Source organism: Temnothorax americanus, unplaced genomic scaffold (assembly GCF_048541705.1).
Source record: "Temnothorax americanus isolate GAGA-0224 unplaced genomic scaffold, ASM4854170v1 Scaffold2, whole genome shotgun sequence".
NCBI classification, from domain to species: Eukaryota; Metazoa; Arthropoda; class Insecta; order Hymenoptera; family Formicidae; genus Temnothorax; species Temnothorax americanus.
This window is the reverse complement of record NW_027509338.1, coordinates 7,432,112-7,448,777: the sequence shown is the minus strand read 5'-3', so window position 1 is coordinate 7,448,777 and position 16,666 is coordinate 7,432,112. Positions and strand designations below refer to the sequence as shown.

General features: G+C 40.5%; 1 protein-coding gene across 2 annotated transcripts in view; it reads right to left on the bottom strand.

Annotated features, from left to right (window-relative positions):
- The window catches only part of LOC143897294 (lachesin), a 130,639-nt gene that overhangs the window by 11,096 nt on the left and 102,877 nt on the right, over positions 1-16,666 (bottom strand). For both annotated transcript variants that reach the window (XM_077405840.1, XM_077405839.1), the window contains exons 4-8: positions 11,489-11,674; positions 10,953-11,142; positions 10,272-10,400; positions 2,392-2,511; positions 1,928-2,098 (exon numbers count right to left, since the gene is read on the bottom strand). In XM_077405840.1, coding sequence (XP_077261966.1) covers positions 1,928-2,098; positions 2,392-2,511; positions 10,272-10,400; positions 10,953-11,142; positions 11,489-11,674 — 796 coding nt within the window. The remainder of the gene's footprint in view (positions 1-1,927; positions 2,099-2,391; positions 2,512-10,271; positions 10,401-10,952; positions 11,143-11,488; positions 11,675-16,666) is intronic.

The window sequence follows — 16,666 nt, the reverse complement described above, 5'->3', positions numbered from 1 at the left end:
CGCGCTATTCAAAGCTCTAACTTTAATTACACGTATTTTTTATTCGTTATCAGGTTTAATAAAATTATAAGATTATTTGACTCAAATTTTAAAGAAAAAATGAAAACGATGTTGACGAAGCTATTTGTAAACGAAATTTAAAAATCTTATAATTCCACGTATAGACATACAATTTAGAGATTATTTTTTTCTAAGGCAGCACAAATTTTTAATGATTTTAAATTATTACAATTTTTTTCTTAATTACTGTTGGTTTTTAGGAAATTTTTCGCTATTTTGTGATTTGTATTTTGTTACACGCAGCTACATCATAGGGGATATGTGTAAAATTATTATTATATAAAACGGCAGTTTAAAGGCTTTAAGAACGTTAAAAGAGGACACCCTGGGAGAAGAGAGGGCGGATTGTAATCATGTTTTAACCGATATCGCAAAGACATTTTGAAGATTACTGACTTAGGTATTTCATGGACGTACGCCGGCGGTCGGTGGTGGTATTTCGCAGACACACAATGGAAGCGAATTCCATAAATATTATACAGAAGAGTACAGTATTATCTGCGTCGTGAAATAACTTACGGTTACGGCGGAGACGTGGCTAAGAAACTACGGAAATTCCAATTTGTCTCGCGGCGCACCGGTCTCTCCGATATCTTAAATAGTAAAACTCAAGAGGAAACTTAATTTCGTAAATACCGATATCCCTGTAGTAACAGTCGTGCGGTTTCTTCGAGATAAATTCCTGAGATTATCGACGAGAGGTCAGCGTCAGAAATATAAGTGCATGTAAAATATTTCTGCTCTGCAGATTTTTACTTTATAGTCTCGGTTTTATCATCGCCTTCCATTCTTTGCTGTCATGTAAAACAAAAATGACAAAAGAAAAAAATAAAACCTTGTAGTTGCGAGTTGTAAAATTGTATATTTTTTAAAAAACGAAAGATTTACGCTGCTCGTTGCACTTGGTCGCTCAATGCTCGCGATGGATGAAAGCAAGTAGCGCCGGTAGAGAGACACACACACACACACACAAACATCCGTTCTGTAATTCTACACGTAAAGCTAACCGTCCGCCATTTTTACGGCGATGTATCGTTACGAGGCGACAAGAAAAATACCGTCGTATTGCGTAATACACGAAACGCTCGTTGCCGTCGATCGTTCCTGCGAGATTGCGACGTATTAAATCGTGCATGTAATGGAAACGGCGAAGTTGCAGTGATACGCCGTACTTTCTCGCTGTCGGAACACGTGCAACTGCGACCGTCTCCCGCAATCAAATACATGTCTCTGATATTCAGGGCTGTTTCAATGCTCTCGTAGAAAGACACTTTCGCTTTCGCAAGCTTGCGTCAGTCACGCTTAAATAAAATGGACACGAAAGAAATCCGTTTTAACATTGTATATTTCGTTATAAAATAGAAGTGTCCTTTTTATATATATATATATATATATATATATATATATATATAAAAAGGATACGTTTTGCAGTGAGTAATATTTAAGGTATTTTAAAATAGATATACATATGATCACATATATATTGCGCGCGTGCAATTCAACCATCGAAAAAAATTAAGTTTTGTAAATAGAATTTCCGATATTGCAGTATCCTTTTAAAATATCACTGGGTTTTAGCTCCTTTCTCAATATTTGAATACTTTAATACATTCCAGCTTTATCTCAAGATTCAGAGCATGTCTGTTTACCTTCCTATCTATGTCTGAGCTGTCTTTGGACCGACTAATTTTTTAAAGAAATATATATAATAAATGCATTAATCCGGGAAAAGAGTTTAGGACGATACGACGTCGTTTGTGTCTGACGAAGTTTTCCGGGACTTTCCGCGCGGAAACTCCACCTCGCACATAGAAAGACTTTACTACCTGTTTTTGTCCTTGTCGACGTATTAACCGCGTAAACTCACCGTAAAGCCGGATGTTCCCCTCAGCGTCGCCGATGGAGTTTTTCGAGATGCACTTATAGCCACCCAGATCGTGCTTCTGCAGGTTCATGATCACCAGTCGCATCTGCACGCTGTACACTGATGTCTTTATCTCGGTCATCAGGTACTTGCTGTTAGTTATTATCATTTCGTCTGCAGAAACACATTTTAGAAATTGAATTAATAAGAAATACATTACCTCTACATAAATTTAAGTATCGAAGTATACATTACATAAAGTTACAGTTTTATATCTTGAAAAATATTTTTATATTAATCGAGATTAATTTCTGATAGTTTCTGAAAAATATTTTTCGGCTATGCAGAATGCTCTCAACTATAAAATACTTTTCAGATTAATTCGAAATCTCTCGACTGATAAGTAATCTATCTTTCAAGTAAATTGAACGACAAGAACACTACACTGATCGCACTGTTCTATCTACCCGATTCTCGAGTCCAATAATTAATGGCCTTAGGTGACGCTTCCACATGGCAGACCAACGAGACGTTAGTTCCGATCGGAGCCCCGACCAGCTGGTTCGGTACCTGTACCATCGGGTGAACTGTAAACCATAACGATTTGATCAGTCGCGATCAAGCTAACAACAGCATGACATCGGCGGCACAGCCGCGCGCGCGGTTCCCCGCGAACTAATTTCTCTAATTGAACGACATCGCCCGCAATGCCACAAAGGACATTTTTCTAATTTGTTTTAAAGCGAAGATGTCGGGATAGGAAAACAACGGTGGTGCATTGCACCACTTGCACAATTCAATCGCCTTACTTCGTAGTTACATTGTGGTCCTTTTGTGCGAGTGCGTCATTAGCGAGCTACGTGAGTACCTCACGCTAATGAAACACGCTGACAGATCATCATTTAGCGAGCAAGCAGAAAGGAAGTATTTTCTATCTCTCCCTTTCTCTCCCTTCTCCCTTCGCCCCCCCTCTCTTTCTCTCTCTCTCTCTCTCTCTCTCTCTCTCTCTCTCTCTCTCTCTCTCTCTCTCTCTCTCTGTCTTATGGCAGCGTTGCACTGCCTTTCATTTCGAGTATCGTAAGCAGCTTTTCGTGAGCTGCTTACGTTTTAACAGGCGACCGCGCCGAGCACTTCTTTCAGCCGAAGCTTGGCCGAACGTCGTGTCGTCACAAAGCGCTTACAGTGCGTTTTACAGCGGCTACTTAACCTCACTGACGTGAAATTCTGCTTTCAAAAAAATAGGCTATCCTGTAGCTCATTGAATTCACCTATGTCTTTTCTCTGACATACTCTATGCAAGAGAAATTTCTCTACATATCATAAATTCATATTTTATGACATAATGTGACACATTGCCATTATTAATAAAGTTAATGTAATTGCTCATTATAACATTATAATCGAACAGAATAAAAAAAATATAATTTTTTAAATAACAATAAATGACATATATTAGATTGAAAACTATTGTTTTACTATTGTTTGCACATTCTGTGTCAACAGCGAATTTAGATCATTGTAATATAAATTATGCAAAAAATTAACAAAATGATTTGACATGTATATGTTTTATATATTTAAGAAAATGTTCTGTTTTTTAAGTCTTGATATATCACCTCAATATTTTTTTTTATACACTACATTCCTAATAAATACATATAAGAAATTAAAAATATGCATTTGCATACACATACGAAATATAGACTATTTGCATTCATGGCAGGGTCTAAAATTTGCCATTACAGTCTCTAACGATTCTGTATCGCTGTCGTTAAAAGATAACGCTTTCTAAGATGATCCGTACTTTCGTACTTCCTAAGTAATAAAGATTACGTGGGCGATATCGATGACCGAAATGCTAGGTGATGATATTATGTATGTAGTAACTGAAAATTAAGATGAAGGTGCAAGATAAACTGGCCGTTTCCTCGGCGGGTCTTTGGTCGACTCTTTATCTCGAGCGCCGCTTGGGAAATATATGTGCTCGCGCCGCGCTTGTGCACACCGAAGATCCCAAGAACCACCGAGACGACACTTTTATATGAGAAAAGGGAATATACACAGAGTGTTTGGCGGTAGGATAACCATAGGATAACCATAAGTCAGATATATCGACACCTTGGAATAAAAATCAGGTAATTTTGACGTTGCAAGTTTCACGGAAGAGAAAAAAATTCTATCTCGCACGTTAACTCTTTCCTACAAGGTGCTATTTTCTCAATAACGTGATTTTAAGCGATTCTTTTTCAAAGTTTTACGATGGTGTTAACGCGATCCATATGTATATTGATTGGCTGGGAGTGCGTTCTATATCAAAATCCGTAAATTTATTGTTACATATAATTTTGTTCAAGTTTTGAAATATATATTGAACCGACCTTATTAATAAATCCCTCAAAGAAATTGAATTTTGATATTTTAATTATTCGTGCATCAAATTCGTGCGTATTAATTGAAGAACACTTTCGTCAAACGCAAATTCGGATACAATCGCGATAATAATAATTGCGACGCGATTATGAATAATTGGTATAATTATGACGCACGTTGTCGATTATGCCGTAAAACGCGAACGAGAGCCAGAAAGTGCGGGACGAATTATCAGAACGAAACACACACGACACAACGAGGCACTTCGGGGCGTGTTAATTCGAATGCGCGTACTCTCGGCAATTTCGGGCGAACAATTATGCGCCGAATTGAATCACGTTTTCGCCCCTAAGCACAACCGCGCGTTGTATCTCGAGAATTGATTTATGAATCCCTTCTGGCCGCAACGAGGGAAAGAGAGAAAGAGAGGGAAAGAGATAGTTTCAATTGTTCCGATTTGCCGGACGTGTCTCGCAAATCCGTTGCGTGATTTTCCGATGGATTTACGCGCAAACTTTCGATCCATCCGAAAGCTCACGGCACTGATTTCACACACGCACGGCGCGATATTGTGATATAGTGATGAATATTCGCGCTGGGAATTCTTCGTGTAACGTTTGACTCGGTATGCGACTATAGGTGACGCGTTTGCCCGGATAACAAACGGCACGAGATCGTTCGACATTACTCTTAATTGTGAACGAGCCCGCGGGCCGAACTCGGCGAAACGTAAATAAGTACGCTGCGACATTTCAGCGTCGGACGTTTCGCCGCCAAGCAATTGCACGGAATGCAAATCGTCGCCGGGCATTTTGCACACCACCGTTTATTGATAAATTGATCGTTCGAGCGATGGTAAAATTATATACAACCGTTCATTCTTTATTCTCATACATAAATATACATTGATACATTTTTCTGTGATACAATGTTTTTTAATGAGATATTTTAAATAGCTATACAGGTCCTAGAACTATTGCCACAAATTTGCTAATTGAGCTTTAATCGAATTTTTCTTTAGTGAATTTTTAGTGAAATTTTAATAAATAATAAAATTTGTTTGACTTTTGACTTTAGAACGCCAACACGGAAAAAAATTTAGCTAAAGGATTTGCTACTATACGGACAACCAACATTTTTTTACTGCGAGAGCTAATTAATTTTACAATAATAGCAAAACCTTTTGCTGCAATAGCAAAGTTCAGCAAAACTGTTTGCTATTGCAACAAAATGTTTTGCTATTATTGCAAAATTAATTGCTCTCGCAGCAAAAAACGTTAGTTCTCCCATATTTAACAAATAGATTTGCTGTTGCACAGCAAAACCTTTTTTTCCAAATTAAATTCTTGTTGAAAAAAAGGTAAACTTGAAAATTTTCCTTTTTTTTTTATTTATTCTTTTAAAGATGTCCGTTGATATAATAAATTCATCTATCAACAAACTGTTTGCGAAGTATTTTTAGCGGAAAAAATTTTCGAGATAATGGGGCATCCTGTATCACGTTTATGCAGAGTAACCGCATAACTGGATATTATACGGTAACGTGTGCAAGTTCACGATGCGGTATCGCCGATAAATATAGCGACGCCAAAATAAGCTTGTCGAACATCAATCAAATAAGTTCGCGGATGCGATATCTGCGCTGCAAAATGGCCGATCGATCTGAACCGAAGAACTGAAATAGAAAGCCAACCGCGAAGCACAATCGCGAGCTCGTTAAATAAGTAAGCGTTACAAGCTAATTTCTTTCGCCGCCTCCGCTAATTAAGCGCAGCGAGCATGCCTCGAGGTCGCTTAATGCGACCTGTGGCGCGAAATTGCATTCGTCGCGTTCATATTCTAATCTAATGTGCGGTGCAACAATTTAATGTTGTGTAATAATTTAATGCACTAACGCAGCGCGCAATTCTCAATATCGCGTCAAATGCCCTCTAGATAAATAATTCCCATATCGATTCCTGCAACAATTAATTAAGTTGGACTTGAAAAGCAATATTCATTTTCAGCGCCTGCTTACAATGCTTTGTAGGATAAAATATGTTATTTTTTAACACAGAAATAACAGAATAGGCATTAAAAAAAAAGTTGGATTATCTAGCAATCTCTTAATTTATCATTCACTACACCATTTTTTCTTTGCAAATTCAATATTTTAACGAGTTATAAAAATTACTTCGAAGAGTTTACTTTTAGTACACAAAGAGAAACCGAGCGTTATTTACTTTAACGAACAATTAATTACAGCAAGCAGAAGATATAATTGCGGATAGTAAGTAACAAAATCACCAAAGTTAAATCTCTCGCAATTCGGGCGTTGATTGTAACGCAGCTCAGCACGTGTAATCCCGAGACAGTAATCGTGACGATATTAATTTTCCTTAAAGGGGTTCAATAGCGGTATCATATAAAGAGTCAACTTACAAATGTTATATATAGGGAGACCTGTTATATTGTGTTTCCAGGTCGAATGTTAGCCTGCGTTAACAACTCACACACACACATACACACATCGAGGGTGGGAAACCTACGGTCCACAAGAGACCGAAAATTTTCTCTCGTTTGGACGCGCAGAGGACCCAACGTCCGATATTCCTGCGGTGATAAGATAACGCTCGATCCTTTTTTATGAGGCTTGCGCCACGTATACTATTCCGGCGTAATAGTTCTTTGTTAAGAAGCAGTGTTAAGAAGCAGTGTTAAGACCGTGTCGAGAATGTTCCGTGTACTTCTCGCATTGCGATGCGGCTAGTCGCGTCGCTTTTCAGAGGTGGTCCTCTTCCATCTCCCCGTGTACAACCATATTTATCTAACGCGTAATTACGCGTCCGAGTTCCGGAGAAAAGTTGCAAACGAGGGTGGAAGGAAGTCGCGAGAAATGTAACGAAGAAGTTAAAACGCTGGGACTGAGTTAAAACCGGAGCGGACGGCGGGGTGTTTAAAGTTTCTCAGTAAAGTTCAGCTTGTCACATCTTGCGATGATTAGATCAGGGCTCGGTCTCTCTTTTTCGAGTCCTTAACTAAGAAGGAACTTTCATTCTGCCTGCGCGTGGATGCCTATGACGAGCGAACATGAGTAGCGAGTACAATTTTATTTGGGGGGGGGGGGGAAGTCTGGAAGTATTGTATCAACTATTTACGATTACCGCAGTTCTTCTTGATGTTAAACAGTAGCTATAGCAATGAGATTTACGGCTCGTAAAGTGACTTAATATATTTCTACGAACCGTCGATCTTCAATATAATTTTACGAAACTTTATTGAGAGCGCTAAAAATAGATAAAACGGTACAAAACGATATGAGAGATATGAAGTAATATCAAGCACCGAGTACCTACACTGATATAGCAAGCCTTACAATTAGCACGTATGTCGATGACAAAGTAGTAATCGCGTAATCGCATGCAAACGGCGCTCGCCGACGATTCCGGACGTTCTTCCGCATTTTCAAAGGAAGTTCAGTACTTTGGTACTCGCGTCACGCGATCGTTTAAAGCAATCGGCCGTCTGCCACGAACAGTTTCCGTATCCCCGAATCAACCGAGAGCCCGCGTTTTGCTATCCACAATATCCCACGGCTGGTCGCGCGAATTTCGCGGCAATATAGCTCGCGGACGCGGATTCGTCTATACCGTATTTCAATGAAACTCGATTATCGCACGATCTTATCGTGGTGCCCGAGGCCAGGTGCGATATCGTACAACCGTAGTGGAGCGTAGCTACATACATAGGTACGTCCAATTTCCGCCGGAAGAATTACCTCTCCTCCACTAGGTTCTAAGACACGGTCGGGTCGGTCGTAACCGCGGCTTAACTCGCTATCGTCACACCACGCTTCCACCACAACGAGGGTATACACACGACTTGCCTTCCTTCTCGCCTCTCTTTTACTGTTACGCTCTTTTAACGAGTGTACAATCTCTTGATGTGTGGGAATTTATCTTTAAATCGGATTTCTCGCGTAAAGAGAAATTTAGAATCCAATTTTTCGTGTAAAGTGTCTTCGGTTTTTATTTGCTTAATTATAACGATTGCTAGAGCCATATTACAGTGAACTGTTGCGCATTGCTCTGGCTTTGTAAACAATTATATATACTTTTTATTGTCGTATCGTCGTTTTTATACCTATTGTGATAAAATATTCCTTAAAAGTCTGTTGGAACTTAGATTTTGTTTTGTTACAAGCTGCACGAGATACTTGTTTACTTAATAATTTTATCTCCTTCTTTGAAATATTAAAGAATATATTATAAGAGATAGGTAATCAAACTGATTTCATAACGAAATCTACGGGGAGTTGAGTTTACGACATTCCTTCGACATAGCGCGTTTCCTCGCGCGTCTTCATTCGCCCTCGTTTTCGCGCAATTTGAACGGAACCTTATTGCGCACACCGTCTTCTCGCTAAACCTTCGAAAGGGCAAGGAGGGAGGGGGGGTATGAACGTCGGTGTGTTGCACTGTCGTCCCGAGTGTAATTTTATTATCCCACGCCCCTTCCCGACACCCTATCTCACCCTGTGAAATCTCTTCTTCGCCCTCGTTGCCATTACGCGCCTGTTATTTAAGCAGTATTTTACCTTCGGTCTTTTTTCTCCCTCCCTCCCTATCTTCTCCCATTCCCAGCCGTGGTTTTCGTCATTCTCCATCTCCGGCTTTTACGAAGGAAAGCTCCCGTCGTCGCTACGGTAAAATTATGCAAGGAGAGGCGACAATGGCTAACTCGTCATACAAGCGACGCTTTTCTTCGTCGTTGCCGCGGCACCTTGTATTTCCTCCGAGACGCCTCCCTCGTTTTACACCGAGAAGTGTGTCTCGCGTGGATAAGGCTACTGCCGGCAGTTTGCGAACTTTACACCTTCTGGACGATTGCTCGACGAAACGTCCTGATGTACGGGAAACCGTGGTGCTACGTACGACCAGTAAAAAAACGAATCCCGACGCATTTTCTCGCGCGAACACGCTCGTTCTACTTTCGTCTTATGAGCGTTTCTCGCTGATTGATGCGCGATTTGTTACTGGTACGAGAGCTTTCAAATAATGTCACGAATCTACCAAATTTCAAAATTTCAGTTATCTTGAATAAAAATAGTTAAAAGTTTTGAGGCAATCTTTTTTTGTGTATGTAGAAAGTTTACATATTATTTATTTTATGTTAAACTTGTATAATAATTGTTAATTTAGAATATAGGATACAGATTTTCCATTTTATTTTAATACATATCTAATTTTAAATTGTATAAATATATTAATGATAAAAAGATTGGACACACACACACACACACACACACACACAAATGAATATAAGGCTGTTGGAATATTTCATAAAAAACGCCATGAGAAACATCATTTCACTTTTAGATATCTAATATATTCAATGTTTACGTACGTTCGTGTATATTTGATCGTTTTAATGAATAAAATATTCTGTAAGATAATTCTACCCAATCATGCAAATTATTATTAATTAAAGATTAGTTAAAAGCTCGTTTCACTGAGGTTCCATGAAACGTACATGTTACAAAACGTCCGAAATGTTTACTTTATAAATTTTGATGTATTCTTTATACTGGGTCACGGAGAGAAATTGCGCGGTCTCGCCCTTCTGTTATTTCTCACTTTTGTTAGCAGCATTGTAACAGTTGAAAGTTTTAGCAGGTCTTGCTTTGGCGTTATTCGTCTTTTACCGAGACAATTGTATAAGACGCAATTTGTGCGAATGTTTCCGCGAGAAAACGACTTCAAATTGATACAATAGTCGGAATAAATAATACTGCGCGCAATATATGATAATATTATATAAATAAAATTGTTATGATATAAGTTGTTGCAATATGAATAAAATTAAATTATTGATATATTTTAAAATGTACATCGCAATAATATTAATAAAACAAATGTCGAAATTCGCGACTGCGAGAAATGTCCTTTGTGGCATATGGCGGAAATATCCGAACAGAATAGTAGATATATGTACTTACAGTGCACATGTAGCATCATTCGTTTGCTGACTGACGGAGGCACCCCGTTGCTGGCGATGCACAGGTAGGCGCCCATCTCGCCCCTCGTTACTTTCGACAAAGTCAGCACTTCACCCTCCGCAGTGGGTACTGCAATATGCAAACACGAAGGGTCTCAGAAGTTAGCTCGTTACACGTAATCAAAGTATGCAACATTAATACCCGATCGACTTAGCAGATTAAACTCGTACAGGCGCGTAAACGTCCACGTGGAAATTCGCCGTTATTAAATTTAATATCCATTTCTGATACGACTTATCATAAAGATGCCACAGTTATGATTCAAATAGTATTTGGAGCACTAAATACAACCAATTAATGTCGTAAATGAAGAGATATCAGTCAGCTAGTAGTACACGTTTCAACGGTTTTTTTTTTAATTACGGATTCAAATTTTTAAATTTAAAATAGCATATTAAAGACGAAATAGATTCTTGAATAATTTCTTCAATTAATTTAATATGTACCGGATGATTTTTAAATTCTGACTTTAGCCGATCGTGACGACTGTCCCGGTGGGATCAATTTTAATTGCGCCGACAATTTCGAAGAAAGTTGTTCGGTATCGCAACACGCCGCTGTATCGCTCCCAAGGGAAAAAAGCGAGATCGACTGGCGCGAAATAAAACTTGGAGCCCTTACTTTTTGTCTTGCCGGGGCCGGTTCGTGAAATGATTTCGGTGCCGTCTTCCCGCTTCCACACGATCTCGGGCTTGGGATAACCGCGCGCTTTGCACACCAGCTTCGCGGCACCTCCCTCGGGAACCATCATGTCGTTCGAGGTCTCTTCTGAGATGATGTCTGGCGGTATTACCACCTCCAAAAACGCGCTCTGCGAATGCAGGAGGAGATAAATTATAGCTCGTCTACGTGTATACAGTATACAGCGGTGCACGCGGAAAGAGAATATGGAGTGTTAGGAAATATACAACGAAACCATGGCACCAACCGCGGATTAAAGCGGAGAGCTTCGAGTCTGAGGTCGCAATTATAAATCAATGAACTTGAAGTAATTTACGCGTTACATAGAAATACTCCATTCGTTCGACAATTGCGTGATAATTATTAATTATTATACATTTTGGGCACTTGCGGTATAATCTTACAAAAGATATATGTAATATTATGGAATTATCCTTCGCGCGAAACAAGTTATCTTTATCAAAGTCACATTTTACCTGGCTCTTCATGGGATCCGTGTTGACCTGGCACATATAAATCCCGCGATCTTCTCGGCGTGCACTGCGAATGCTCAACGTCCACGTGTTGTAGTCGCTGTGGGTCACCGACAGACGAGCGTTGTTCGTGATCACGTGCTCGTGAATCGCTAAGATCGCCTTGGTGTCTGCTTTAATCCACGCCACCTGGTCTCACAAACCCATTTCTTAGAGAACGATTCGGAACCGTTTCCCCGCCTTCCCAAAGCCTACCTAATCTTATCGCCGTGCGTAACTCGTTAATTAACGATTCCTTTCCCGTCGCTGATCTAACCGGAGTCTACCTCGAGAGATATTTCACGAAAGTGCTCGTTAAGCCAGATTTTTTTTATAGCTTCCGCAGTCTTATACCTTAATCAATCCTTTCGGTATCAGATTTGAAATAAGATTTCTAGAACTCTTTTTATTTTATTTTAATGCAACCAAAATGAAAGCGGTTCTTTATGTAAAGATGAGGACAAACGATGTTTAATGTGCCTTAATATGCCGAACATAAATACCGAAAGAGTTAATTATTATATACGCAAAGTTCTGAGAATTGCTCTGTACAACGATGTCGAGGAAGAATGAAACTTCCTACTAACCTAAAGTACTTTTCTATCGCTTTTCCCGGTTTTTCCCTTCTACGTCAATTACTCCTGAAATATTCGGAAGTACAATCTTAAGCTTTCTGTCGCGATTCAAATATGAACTCGATTACGATAACGTCTGCGAGACTTTGCGCAGAAAGAGAGATATAAACACGGGACGCTTTCTATTCGCGAATGAATGAAATATTCGATCGTATACATCGCCTCGAAAGCAGGCATCAAAAACCGGTATATTCTACGAAAGAATCTTCTCTTTATGGCGAAGTCTGCTACGGCTCTTCCGCCACCATCCCTCGACTGGAAAACTGTACCGTTGCGCGCCGCGACGGTCTGCCACTGTGTAAATATGAAGAATTCCGCGAGCAAGAACACGATAACCCATAGAACGTAACTTTTCCAGAAAAATAAAGAAAGGTAGCCGCGAGAGATAACGGTTTAGTAGGAAAGTTCAGGTGTTTTTACTCTCACAGGATGTAACATTATGTTTACATCAAAAACTCGAGCGAGCTTCATATTAGATGTAAAAATAGTAAATAGGATAGAAATAAACGTCGGACAAACACACATATTTCACCTGTGTGATCTCGCCGCATATTGGTATAATTTATTACAAGTCCTTCACGCTCCCGTGAATGTTCCCGCAAGTTATATTACTTCTGAAGTAACTATCGTGACTATTCCGAATGTGGGTTACCGCGCTTTCGCTCACGATCCTTCGCTATCATCAACGCTAAATTGAACTCTCACCGGTTATTGCAGTTCGCTCCAAGCCGCTGATATACGCTATTAATTAAACCCATTTTTTTAACGGATTAAGACCAATGAAAAAAAAGAGGAAGAGAGGCTGGGCGGAGAAAGGGGGCGAAGAAACGCAATCGCGACTGGTTAACATGTATTAATCGTCATTCCGCCCCACATTCTGGCTGAAGCTATTCTGAAAGAGGAAACTGCAGCGTGGCGTATCGCGAATATTCATCTTCCTCCTCCCGTCCCCTGCTTTCTGCCCTACTCGCCTCTCTCTCTCTCTCTCTCTCTCTCTCTCTGCACAGATATTATTGGCATGAAATTGAACCTGTACCATGTCGAATATCTGACCTCGCATCGCTCTGAAAGGCTATCTATCAACCGACAAAGGAGTTCCGCGGTTCTTATCGATAACCCGCGAGCGGAGTGTATAGAGAGCGGAGAATGAAGGGGGGAGGGACGGTTACGGAGGCGGTTGGGATGCGAGAGGGTGCGAGTGTTTGGTAGTGACGGCCCTATGAGTGCCTCCACTTATAATATATTATGCCGGAGTATAAGCGCGACCCCATTCTCCCTTTCGGTGCGCCCTGCGACGTTCCGGGGAGGTGGCAAAGCACCCTCTCGGAAAGGAGGGGACGGAAAAGTCGCCGCGACCGACAGATGCTCGCGACTCTCAAACATTTATGTCATATTGCCGTCAATTCATTCACTGATGATTAATTGTTGTTGACCGAGAAGAAAGAAAAAGGGGAAAAAAGAGAAAAATATTCTCGCGTACGGAACAATGTATACGTGTGTTTCAAGAGCTCTTCGAAATTAAAAAGTCAAAAATATGCTTTAAAAATGAATAAAACATAAAGGGTGAAAAATTACATTTATGAAATTTATAAAATTCATGAAGTTTGTATTATATTTGATGTCTGTAGGATAAGCTGGAAATATGAATATAACATAATGAAACATGAAATTGAACAAAAATTATCTCTCAATAATTATGAAATAAAGCTGATAGACAAATGATTTTTTTCACGGAGCTCTTACTTTGCAAAACTCTGTAACAGATTTCTCGTGAATATGGCGATATGAAAATCGCTCTTGGAAGTGAAAGGACGTATCCATAGCAACGTGAGTCGGATAATATCGTGCGAGCAACTAGGACGGCAACTCGATGGCGTGCACAATATGTCGCTTCGCATCCGAAAGCTGAAACTCGAAAACCGAGCGACCTCGCGATTCTGCTGCGCCCCCAAAAAGGGAAATCCTGTACGGCAAGACGAAAACCGTCATTTTCGCTTTCCCTCTTTGAGACACGCAGCATCGCGCACATGTTTTCTTGAAGCAGGAGTGAGTCACGAATTTGCAGTACAATGAAGGAAGCAGAGGATTTAAAGTAGGGAAGAAGATGGGAGGACGACCGAGATCTTAAAAGGCCGTGCCTTGTATGGAAACGAGCTTCTATCTTAATGCAAAAACGTCCTCTTTATCTAATGCAGCTTCCTCCCTGGGTACTGTCGGCTTACGATTTTCCTCTCCTTCTTCTCCTCCTCCTCCGGTCCTCCGATCTTTGTGGTCCTTTAAGGAGGAGAAACCGCGAAGGAACCCATGGTGGTAACGGAACAGACGGATAGATAGACGTAAAGAGATTCGGGGATGAGAGAGCGATGGGGGTGAGAAGAGGGGAGGGTGGGTTAACCTCCTTAGTCCGATATAATATCGCGTTACGTACACCTACTACCCCTTCCCCCGACCTTTGGCTCCACGTTCCCTCCATTCTCGGCCCTCTTTCATATGCAAAACCATCGTCGGCGCTCCATTGTGGCGCATTGTGGGATCGGGAGCCTCGGTCCAGTCTACCACACCTCGTTTATTTCCCGCCATCTCCTCCGCGCCTCTTCAGAACTCCCTCACCTAACTCTTCATCCCTTCTCATCTTTCGCGTTTTATTCGTGGCTTTCCAACGCCGTCACCCACTTATATAGTGCGACTCGTCCCTGAGTTCTTATTTTCTCGACTTTCGACCGCCAAGGTACGGTTGTTCCCTTTTTTAGAGCGGCGTGTAATATAAATGGATAAACTCGCTAATTAAAAGTTTCGCGATTCTCCCTCTTCTTGTCCTCCATCACGATGCTCACTGTTGAACAACTCGGTCGGACAGCCATCCCCTTGCCCTGCGTACCTTTATTGACATCACGGTCGGGATTCGAGATGCTAGAGTATTATCTTGTAATCTTTGTATTCGACTTTTTTTCGTACTCCTTTCTTCCCCGTTTTCGTCCTACGACGATTTTAACCTTTTCGAGACGATTTTTTTCTATTATATTTGTTGAGATTTATATCTATGATAAAAGAAATTAAGAAAATTTTTTTATCTAATTTGAGATGATTTAACAATAAAGAATTTATTCCTCTTTTACGCTTGGAGCTTTAATAATATTTCTGAAATTTGAAGTAATACATTATATAACTAGTAAAATCCTGCATACATGAAATGTGATTGCTTATTATACATTGCCTTATTTCACCACGGATGTGCGCGAAATTCGTGCGTCGCGCCCGAGAACACGATAACGGTTGGGTTAAATGTTAGATTTTATGGCAGAACACAACGTCGAGCGTCGCGGCGCGGCACGGCACGGCACGGCACGGCACAGTGCGGTACGGCACGCCTGACGGTACAGCGAAACGCACTCATCCGCGTAGCCGCGTGCGCGGAATTCGAACGATTAACCGATTCACGTGACACGCACGTTTCGGACGGAGATTACTCGTTCTAGCGTACGCTCCCTGGACGTACCGGGTGATACGAATAAAACGCGCTAATCTCCTTTATTACTTCGTGTAAGAGCGCATCGAATAAGCTGAAAGCTGGATCCAGACCGAGTAAACGAGTGCGAATAAACGCGGAATAGACCACTTGCTTCGATCAGCACTGGTGACGCCATTCTCGTTAAAGCAAACTCTTCACTGGCGTTTGTTTGCACTCGTTCACTTATAGTTAGTCTGGGATCCGACTTGAGATCATTTGTCTCGGGAGTTATGCAATCGACGTAAATAAGATTTAAAAAATTGCATATTTAACGATAAATATCGGTTCGGGACGTTTACAAAGAATTATTCGTTTAAACGCACAGATATTGAAATCTTTGGTTACGCTTGTTTTATATATATATATATATATATTTTTTTTTTTTCGACTTACTTTTCCTACTCTTAACTTTGTTAACTTGATAATACGCCCTATGACACGTAAGATATTTACACATAACTTGGACACAATCGAAACTTATACGAGAAGAGAAAGGTTGCGTCTCTAACTGAATCGCTAAAATTGATTGCTGCTGCTAAAACGCGACCTATCGTCTCCGATCTAAACTCTAATATTAAGTTACATATCTCGTTTATTTGTCTAGATTATTAGTGCTTACTGTTAAAAACATGCTCATGCAACCTCGTATACTCTCCGTTATCATATATTCATGCATCATTGGCATGCCTCTCGCATATAGACAGGAATTCAGTGACACGCTAAGAACAATACGTATCCAGCACGATCCCGCTCCTCGGACTCGGCAATTACTCAGGGCGCATAACACGTCCGAACAATGTGCATCTCAATCCTTCTCCAATGCAGCTTGCACCATATTTCATTTCGCACGAACATTCAAACCTCAAGTGCGTTTTATGCATTGTAAACAGACACATGTGCAAATAGAAATTGTGCATTCGTGGACAAGCCGATGTGGACCTGAATGTTTTCGTATCGGAGGGGCAGGGCACGGAACGATTTACCATGATGACATTTTGG